The sequence below is a fragment of the Elephas maximus genome, chromosome 16 (genome assembly GCF_024166365.1).
Source record: "Elephas maximus indicus isolate mEleMax1 chromosome 16, mEleMax1 primary haplotype, whole genome shotgun sequence".
Classification (NCBI taxonomy): domain Eukaryota; kingdom Metazoa; phylum Chordata; class Mammalia; order Proboscidea; family Elephantidae; genus Elephas; species Elephas maximus.
In genome coordinates this window covers 50,879,593-50,889,838 of record NC_064834.1, presented here as the reverse complement: position 1 = coordinate 50,889,838, position 10,246 = coordinate 50,879,593, and the positions used below count along the sequence as shown (strand labels likewise).

The window sequence follows — 10,246 nt, the reverse complement described above, 5'->3', positions numbered from 1 at the left end:
TGCATCCCACTGCTCTCCTGCTCCCTCAGGGGTTCTCTGTTGTGTTCCCTGTCAGGGCAGTCACTGGTTGTAGCCGGGCACCATCTAGTTCTTCTGGTCTCAGGATGATGCAGTCGCTGGTTCATGTGGCTCTTTCTGTCTCTTGGGCTCGTAATTACCTTGTGTCCTTGGTGTTCTTCATTCTCCTTTGATCCAGGTGGGTTGAGGCCAATTGATGTATCTTAGATGGCTGCTTCTAGCATTTCAAATCCCAGACACCACTCTTCAAAGGGATGCAGAATGTTTTCTTAATAGATTTTATTGTGCCAATTGACTTAGATGTCCCCTGAAACCATGGTCTCCAGACCCCTGCCCCTGCTACGCTAGCCTTCGAAGCATTCAGTTTATTCAGGAAACTTCTTTGCTTTTGTTTTAGTCCAATACAAACACAGTTTTTGAGGTCAATAAACACAATTAGTCAAACTATAGAACATGTAAAAGGAAATCTGAATTTTTTTCCGGGGACATTATATGTAAAATCTCTCAGGTATTTCCAATAATGAATATACCCAAATCATAATCTAGTTATCAGTTAGTAGAGCTGGCTTTATTCTCAGATTCTTCAAGAAGTAGCATTTTGAACATTTTGACTTTCAGTTTCCTTATCTGAATTATGAAGATAAAATCTGTTATATCTATTCGGTGAACATAAAATGGAATAGTAGACATACAGGTTATTATTACAGTATTTAGAAATCTCAGATTTCAGGCAAATAATTTCTTTCTGCCCTAGCTATACAAATTATATTTATGTCCACCCCGAAACCCAGCTACAGGAGAAAGAAACAGAGTATTATTAAGTAGGAACTATGTGCCAGGAACTAAAGACACATTATCTCATTTAACTCTTACAACACATTAAGGGAAGTATACTTATGCCTATTTTAATAGATGGTGAAATTGAGACTCAGCAAAGAGAAATAACTTGTCCAACAAAGGTTACATTAAACTAAAAAAAAAAACCTGTTGCCATCGAGTTGATTCAAACTCATAGCAACCCTATACAACAGAGTAGAGCTGCCCAGTAGAATTTCCAGGGAATGGCTGGTGGATTCAAACTGCCGACCTTTTGGTTAGCAGCCAAGTTCTTAACCACTGCGCCACCAGGGCTCCAAGGTCACATTAGCAGTAAATTGTGAACTGTCAAAAAGTTGAATCAATCTAACTACAAAGCCCATGGCTTTTCCAAACAGAATATGATGATTTTCAGGATTTCCCTGAATGTAAAAAAGTCAAAAATAGGCTGGGATAGTGAAAGATAGACTCTTCAATAGGTGTGATTAAGACATGAATAATTTTAATTCAATTTTCTGTTACTTGGTTTTTCCACCTACGGAAGTCCCTTAGATAACTGTCATCCCTACCCTCAGACATGCTAATAGATTTCAAACTGCGCTCATTAGAGTAAAGTACATGTATTATAATTATGACTTTCCATGCGTAAGTTCACTGCTTGGCGGCAGTGATGGGAACAAGACCATTGAGTCAGAGTTTCCTTATATGATGAGGTGGAGCAATCATAGAGTTATAAGTTCCTTTCCCCCTCTACTTTCCATATGGAGAATGTGTTGCCATCCCTTGCTTCTCCAGGCAGGACAGAGACACAGTCTTTGATGACCAAATAACATACTTTGTAACCAGGGTGCCACGGCACTGTTCTTTGATCACTCCCGTCTCCAACTGGAAAATTCAAGGAGACATGTAAAACCTACTCAACTGTTCTTCCTTTTTAAGATGCTAATCACAGGCAGACAAGCCTGCTTGGGTAAAATATGTAGTGTGGACTCATTTGATTACTACATTTATTGACATCATTATTCCATAGAATTGACCATTTGGTTTAAGTTTACCACTAAGTCTATATATAACATAATTCTTATCCCAGTCATCACATTAAGGGAGTGTATTTGTGACAAGTTTAGGAGAGAGGGAATAAGAATGAACAAGAAACAAATAGCACGCTTGTACAATATTTAGAATTTATAAAGCACTTTCTCTATGTTGTTATTGTCTGCCATTGAGTCAATTTCAATTCATAGTGAACTTATAGGACAGAGTAGACATAACCTTATTTGATTCTTACTCTACTATTGGACACTATATTCATTTTGCAGAGTAGGTAATTGAGGCTTCCAGAACCAAAACCTGTTCTGGTCGATTCCAACTCATAGCGACCCTATAGGACAGAGCACAGGGTTTCCAAGGAGCGCCTGGTGGATTTGAACTGCTGACCTTTTGGTTAACAGCCTGAGCTCTTAATCATGGTGCCACCAGGGTTCCAGTTGAGGCTTAGAGCAGTTAAAAAATTTATCCAAGGTCACAAAGCTAGAATGTTGCAAACAAAGTCAGGACTCAAACCCAGGTCTTCCAACTCCTAGTGGAAGTTTTTTTCCATTATACATTGACATTGTTAGTGGAGTTTGCAATATTTTGTCACTTGCTAAGTGTGGTGGTTAAGAACATAGACATAAGCTTTGGAGTCAAGCAGTTCTTGGTTTCAATCCCGTTTGCCACATATTAGCTGTAAATCATAAGAAAGTTGCTTAATATATCTGAGTCTTTAATTTCTCATATGTAAACTAGGTATAATAATGAATTTATCTACCTCTCAGAGTTAGTCAAGAAGATTAAGAAAATAACTTTTTTTTAGCCCTAAGCACCATGCCTTGTCTCGATAAATAGTTATCAGAGAGAAGTCCACAGGCAGTGATGAGACAGTGGACTTGCTACTATATGTTTATAGTGGAAAGATTTTTTCTCTTGCTATTAGCCAGCTGGATATAGTTCTATCAGAAGGAGAAAGTGGCATGGAGATAACTATGACTTTGAGTGTTTAATAAAAGGAAAGGGAGGTGGCATATAGAGTTAATGAGTTTATGATAGGCTCAAAGTGGGAAAAAGGCATAGAATCAAAAGAAATCATTGTAGGCAACACCACAGCCATTAAAAACACGCACATCTTGCAGCAGCACCGTATGCCACAAAGTAGAATTTGGCCATAAACAAAGGGTATACCAGGCGTCCCAACCACCAGTCTTAGGACCTGTGTTTTTGTTACTGGCATGTTTCCACTGGAGAAATGATGAAAACAATAAACAGTGATTTTCCATAAGGCTAAATTTATTCAGTTTAAACACCTGCTCTTTATTTTGATGTATAATTTCAGCTTTTTTAGATGTTAAAATGTTGTTTTCTTTTGGGAAGTAATAGTGATAAGTAGTTGATAGATTCTTTTTTAAGGTCCTTACTAGACAAAATAAAAAGCTGGGAAACATATATCCTCACTAATGTTTATTTTGAAACCCCAAAGTTTAGAAATCACTGAACCAGTTAATCTTCAAGTTTTCTTATCGTTCTGAGAACTCAGGCTCCTAGTTATTAAAGGAATTTCTCTATAAGGACCATTCAACAGACATCAAGCAGAGCATTTCCAAGGAGACTTAAATGAATCCAGTTTCTAATAGTTCATATTTTATACAGAGGTCCAATTCTTCTCCCTTAGGAAACTGCAATCTAAGACAAAACAGAGAGGCAGATTTTGTCACCCACCACATAGAAGATAGAAGCATCAAACTAATAATACACATTAATAATGAGATACATATAGCATATAATTTAGGATGAGATGGGAGGGGAGACAAAAACCATGATGGGGTGGAGGGGGCACTATTTGGAAAGAGTAGCACTGGAAATCTCTACCCAAACTAGACCAGTTGGCCAAATAATCAGGTCATCTCTGAGTCAACCAGGGCTCTCCGAACGCCTTAAATATTATTGAATTGCTTTCTTTGCCCTCATGTCCCGAGGCTGAATATGACTATAGAATTTCAATGGCTAGACTAGAGAGATGGTTTTCATCAGGAGTCCAGAAAACAAGTGCTTTGTTTTGTTGGTTTTGAGTTTTATGCCACATAATGTTCTGTTGAAAACATTAAAACAGTGGTTAAGTTAACTGGGCCATCTAACTATTAACAATAGTTGGGTCAGTAAACAAAAATTTGTGGATAAAATTAATGATTCAGCAGATTCTCATAGTACCAAGTTCATCCATAGTTGCAGGAATAGGTGTTTTTGAAAGGTACATTAACTTTATTGGCATTTGGCATCTTTTTTTTTTTTTAGTGTGTCAGATGATTTCTTCATTTCATTCAAATGGCCTTCCACTGGTCTCGGTTAATGTGGCTTCTAAAAGTGCATCCACTTGTATGCTGGAGGGTGTTTAGGCACTTGGAAAAATCTGGCTCATTGTTTAAAACAGAACAAATACATATGTATATATATACACACATACACACACACATATAATTTTTATTAATTCTGAATATAGCAAATTAACTGATGGCTTCTGAATTTGCAAGAGAAGTACTTCCTGAAGGAGATGACTGGGAAAATGTCAAAAAATTTACTGTGACAGTTTTTTTCCACACTCTTGAGACCAGAATATGACTTCAGAGTGTTGAGCATGATTTGATCTACCGTAAATTGATCTCACAGAGTTTCGAGTGCCTATTACGTGCCTGTGTGTGGGAATACAAAGATAAGTAGAAGTCTTTGCTCACCAGGCTATTACTGTCTCTAGAAGTACCCAGTACACATTTAAAAATGACAATAATTTCGATTGGAATTTACACCATCTGCCCACTCACACATATTTTAAAGGATTTAGGTGTGTTAGAGATTTTCAGCAACTGAAGGAAGCAGGCCTTCCATCCCCAGAGCCCGCATCTAATATTTCAGTATCATCTTGGTTTTTAAATCATCTTTAAATGACATGCCTTGGATTTCCTTTTTCCTTTGGCCTTATTTTATGCAGGCCTACTTCTAGAAGGTCTTCATGACACTCCCCAGTCTAATCCAAACTAATCTCAGATTTATTAATCCCATCTAGGGGAAGTCGTTTTGAGTTGGAATCAACCTTTAAGGGGAGTCAGGTGTATGTGTGGGAGGGGTGCAGATTTCCATTAGAGTGCTTGCTTGGCTCTGAGACGGCCCCTTGCGCGTCCACCCCTGGGTAAAACTTTTGCTTTGCGTTTTAGGGCTTTGCAGTGTTTGATACGGTGGGGGCCCTGGGGCGCTCAGGCATAATAAAGTAGTTCTCTCCATATGCCATTTAGAAGGCCCATTTTCTCCCAGGAAGAAGCTGAAAATGGGGCCCAACGACAGCAGCGAAATACCCAATCTTGCCCTACCCCCCACCCCGGGGTTTTAGGGCGGGACCCAGGACTCAGTCTACAAAGTGCTGCGGGTGGGGGCTCGATGAGTGTGTGTGTGTGTGTGGGGGGGTGCAATCCATACCGCAGCTGCGGCTGGTCTGCCGCATCCAGGAGCTACTTGGGGACCGACTTTTGACTTAGGCCGAATTGGAAGCCCCACAGTGCTACTCTGCTCCTCTCTATAAAGGCGCGCTTCCCTGGCAGGAGTGGTAAACCCAGGGGTTGACCTCCAGCAGGGGCTGGAGAGGCGGCCTCGCCTGTGCAGTGGAGATGAGTGGCCAAACAGTGGCTCAAATGGGGGCAGTGCCCCGCTGACTTTGCAAGCATAGGTAGGGTCGCCTTGATTTGGCCAAGCCAGCGCTTATTCAGGCCTCCAAGACCCTTTCGCCCCAGCTTCAGGCAGAGCTGAGCCAGGGCGCAGACCTGTGCTTGTCCTGTCCTGCTCACCACTCTGCCCTATCGAGGTCAGATGATGCTTGTGTGCGGCTGCCCCGCGTGTCGCAGAGGTCCGGGCCCACGTCCACGAGTCTCCTGCTTTGGCAGGAATCACAGCCGCCGCAGGACCGCTTTGCGACTTAACTACCCTCGCTATTGCTACTATAACCCAAAGAAAAGGGCCCCGAGCGGACGAAATGCTGGACGCTGACAGGACCAACAGCCGCAAGGCCGGTGCGGACACTGTACCGCACCGCGGCTGGGGCTGGAGCTGGTGCTCTCGGGTCGGGGTCGGAGCTTGAACTGCTCTCCCCAGAACCTCGCAGGAAGGGAAATAAAACCCACACGTCCCGCCCCATACCCAAAACGTTACAAGAGTAGTGTTTCGATCCCGCCCTCCACTTCTGACCCTAGAGGGTTAAATCAGGAGGGTACAACGCCAGCCCTTCCTCCTACTCCGCCTCCCCACCCCTTACCTTTAAAAAGTTAAAAAATGTCTGCAGTCGAAATCTCTTAAAGGGGCGGTGCTGGTGAACGAGTACTCTTGGCACGAGTCGCTGAGAAGGCTGGCTAGGGGCGTGAGTTCGCTCCACCAGCACCAAAACACTGAAAAAAAAAAAAAGAAAAGAAAAAAAAGAGAGAGGGAGAGAGGGAGAAAAAAAAGGAAGGGGGAAAAAAAGAAGGGGGGGGGAAGGCAGACAGACACTTTAGATAAGGACAATTAGTCACCAGCGAGACCCTGTAGGAAGAGAGGTTTAAATCAGAGGGATTTAATGAGGGTGCTCTGTGTCTTCCCTGCAGCCATGCCCTCCAGCAACTCCCGCCCCCCCGCGTGCCTAGCCCTGGTGGCTCTCTTCTTAGTTCTATTGCTCCGTCTCTCCCTTTCCTCCCAAGCTGGAGACAGGAGACCCTTGCCTGTAGACAGAGCTCCAGGTTTGAAGGAAAAGACCCTGATTCTACTTGATGTGAGCACCAAGAACCCAGTCAGGACAGTCAATGAGAACTTCCTCTCTCTGCAGCTGGATCCGTCCATCATTCATGATGGTTGGCTCGATTTCTTAAGGTAAGGCAGGGGCTTCGATGGAACATTTTTTTTTTTAAAGTAACAACCCCCACCCCTTCCGACCCCTCCCCCCCATCCTAAAGGGGGAAAAAGAAGAAGAAGAAGCCAAGCGGATCTCTCGAAGAGAAGAAAGGAGGTTTTCCTCCTCCTGGAATATTTGCTGTGAGGCTGTAACTGGTGATTGAGAAAAGCAATGTTTTCTATTAAGATGCACATGTTTGCAATGCAGAAGGCATTTCAGAAACTTATCAGTTATGACTGAAAAAATGTTATGCTTACATATCTCCACAATTAGCCTCCCCATCTCCTTCTGAAAAAGAAACAAGAGGTTCAGGGCAGTTACAAAAGCGAAGAAAAGGTCTCGCTCGAGCAACAAAGACCCGACAGGAATGGATGTGTGTGTGTGTGTATGTGCGCGCGCGCGCGTGTGTGTGTGAGTGCGTGTCTGCGTGTGTCTGTGAGTGTTCAAGCGGGGATCGCACGAAAGTGCAATTTTCCACGGAAAGGTTGTTTCGTCGGCTCTCTCCCACTCCCAGACAGATACGAATTTAAGCAGAGGCTTGAGCGGTGGGCATATCGGATCGGATTTAAAAATTTTTATTTTATATCTTCCGCTGTCGTCTCTAGACTTCAGGACTTTGTAAGGAGCTTATTATAGACGGAATGGCCCCCAGTCCCTCCTCCTCAAATCTCCTGCGGTAACTGCATACTGTAGTTTTACTTTAAAGGAAAAAAAAAAAAATCCTCGCTCGGGTCACAGCGTATATAAGGGGAGCGTAAAAGGTCCTAGAAATACTCGGGAGATGTTTCGAAGGTCTGAACCGGGTACCGGCGGATTAGCGACCCCGGGAAGTTTGTGATCCCGACTCGCCTGTGCTCTAGGGGTGGAATCTGATTGGGCTCCCTCTGTCCCCGTGTGGTTGCTGTTTAGCGGTTAGGCTACCGCGATCCCTTCCCATCAGAGACAGAGTTGCGGTGTTAAAAAAAGAAAGAAAGAAAGAAATCGTCTGCAATGTCATAATCAAGTGTTGAGTTTTTAAAATTCCGTCCAAATTGAAGCCTCAGCTGTGGGCATCAGAAGAGCCCCTCGCGCTCTTAGTCCCACTGCTCTGTCCTGAGGCCGCGTCCGCCGCGCGTCTTTCGTATTTTTTACTCGTTGCGAAATTCGAGTTTTGCTGCCCCGGATGCGCCTGCCCTTCGCTCCCGGGGTCTGCCCTTGGCCTCGGCGGGGTCTGCGGCCTCCGCAGGTAGCTGGGGGCGCCACGTGGAGCGCGCCTTCCACGTGAAGGGAGAGTAGCCGGAGGATTGGGGCGCCGCCGCCAAAGCCGTTTCGGTTCTGGCCGGTGCCTCCGCCAGCAGGGCGGGAACAGCTCCGCGCTGTTCGGCTTCCTTCCCGAAAGCTCTGCGGTGCGGCCAAGCGCGCCCCTGAGATTGTCCGAGCCTGGGGTGCGAGAGGGGTTTTCCGAAACGCACCCCGCACCGCGCGGCCCTTCTCCAGCTGTGCGGACTCCACCGGGTTTACTTGGCGGGGGGAGGCGGGAATCGGCCTTCTCGCGCTAAAATGCCGGCCGCAGAAATGATTCTGAGAGGGGACTGTGAGGGGAAGAAGCTGTGGCGGCGCGCGCTTGCATTGGCTGCGCAGGTTTCCCGTTGGACGGGCGCTGGAAATGCCGTCTCCCCCGCGGGGCCGGCCTCGGGCGGACGCCTCTGCCTCAGAGCCCGGCTCCTCTGCCAGCCCCGGCCACGCGACGCCTGCCGCTGCTCGCCCTGGAACGCGTCCTGGATCCTTCGGCCACAGTACCCTTCGGCCCCCGGACTTCTCAGAAATGCGCCGAAGGAAGTCTTCGTTTTTTCTCTCATATTCACCTCCTTTATGATGTCTTTAGCTTCTCATTTGAACTTGGATTTTCAGAATCTGACCAGCAAAGCGTTAAAAATAACGTACAGATCCGGAACGCCGGAGCGGACCCACTCAGCAGTAACAGCATCTGCATTGCTTCTTCTCTACCCCTTCTCGCTCGGAGTAGCAGCAGCTGGCTTTTTTAAAAAACTATGGAAATCCTGAGCCTAAGTAGATGTAGGTGCCATTGTTCTGGTGCTTCTTGAGTTTCCTCCGACGCGCAGGTTCCACATTTCAGCAAATTTCCCTTAACTTTTCCCCCCTAGTCCTTCCAAACAGCCCCAGGTGGAGAGGGAAAGACATGGAGCCCAAGTCGGGGTTGGGGGAGGATGGTACCTTTTCTGAGATAAGGCTGAATTATTTCAGGGCCCAAAGAGGCATAGCTTTTACTGGTAGGGGTGTTCTGTTCTAGGAAAGGCAAGGATTTACCTCGGATATGTCTCCCGTCCGGGAGTTTGAGAGATGAATGCGGTTGTTAAAAAGTAGTGAAAAGGAAAATCAACTTTGGCATGGGGGTGGGGGGAAGAAAAAAAAAAATGTCGGAATCAACTTGACCTCAGGCGCCAGGCCTGGTCTGAGATAAAGAAAAAAAAAAAAAAGCAGGTTAATTTCCTCCACAGAGGCTGTGGTGCCCCTGGAGCCCCGGAGGCAGGTTCCCGCTTTCTGGGTAGAAGCTTGGCACAAGTCGGAGCCCGGCAGCCCGCGCGCCGCGCGCCCCCGCCAGGAGCGCCTTCTGGGCAGTGGCAGGAGCTGGGCGATTGCTCTTTAGCCCCTTGTTCGCAGCAAAAGTGCCCCTCCCGCCTCCCACACTCTCTTGACAAACCCAAACTCTAACCCTTAGAGAACCGATACCTTTTGTGAGCAGCGTCGGGGGAGCTGAGGGAGGGACCGTCGGGACCGGCTGGGCGCAGTTGGAGTAGCCCCGGGAGCCGGGCGGCCGAGGGCCAGGCGGTTTGGGGCGCTGGGAGCGCAAGAGGCGGCGGACGGCCGGCACCCGGTGCGCGGGCACAGAGCCCCGAGCCCGGGCCAGGTTGCCCGCGGGGAGTGGAAAGAGGGCTTTGCTCGGCGCCCCGCGCGCTCTCGCCTTCCTCCGGGATCCTTTCCTCTCTCTTTCTCTACCCCTGCAGCTCCAAGCGCCTGGTGACCCTGGCCCGGGGACTTTCGCCCGCCTTTCTGCGCTTCGGGGGCAAAAGGACTGACTTCTTACAGTTCCAGAACCTGAGGAACCCCGCGAAAAGCCGCGGGGGCCCTGGCCCAGATTACTATCTCAAAAACTACGAGGATGGTGAGAAACTTGATTCCCATTCTTGCGGGGTGGGCGGGTGGGAGAAGTTTGGGGAGCGACAGCGAGAACCCGCTGTGTGTGTGTGTGTGTGTGTGTGTAGAGGGCAGCTGATTTTGAGAAGAACCTAGTTGAGGCTCCCCCGAAAGCAGCTGGTAGCTGCGGGAAATGGACATCTTAGTGGACTCATGACGTGATTACGCAAAGAGGGCTCTCCAGGTTGTCCTTGTTCTTGCTGCCGGCCTTTCTTTGGGTTGCAGAGTCCCTAAGACTGCGGGGCGGGGGGTGGGGGGAACAATCAAACTGCGAACTGG

General features: G+C 47.0%; 1 protein-coding gene and 1 long non-coding RNA gene across 5 annotated transcripts in view; one reads left to right on the top strand and one right to left on the bottom strand.

Annotated features, from left to right (window-relative positions):
- Positions 1–3,265: 3,265 nt before the first annotated feature.
- Positions 3,266–9,702, bottom strand: LOC126059753 (uncharacterized). Its single transcript, XR_007513489.1, has 3 exons — positions 9,503–9,702; positions 6,164–6,293; positions 3,266–3,552 (listed from the first exon to the last, which is right to left on the bottom strand). It is a non-coding gene; the product is annotated as an uncharacterized LOC126059753 (long non-coding RNA).
- Positions 6,409–10,246, top strand: part of HPSE2 (heparanase 2 (inactive)) — a 702,461-nt gene continuing 698,623 nt past the window's right edge. For all 4 annotated transcript variants that reach the window (XM_049855686.1, XM_049855684.1, XM_049855685.1 and 1 more), the window contains exons 1-2: positions 6,409–6,750; positions 9,778–9,935. In XM_049855686.1, coding sequence (XP_049711643.1) covers positions 6,461–6,750; positions 9,778–9,935 — 448 coding nt within the window. In that variant the 5' untranslated portion in view covers positions 6,409–6,460. The remainder of the gene's footprint in view (positions 6,751–9,777; positions 9,936–10,246) is intronic.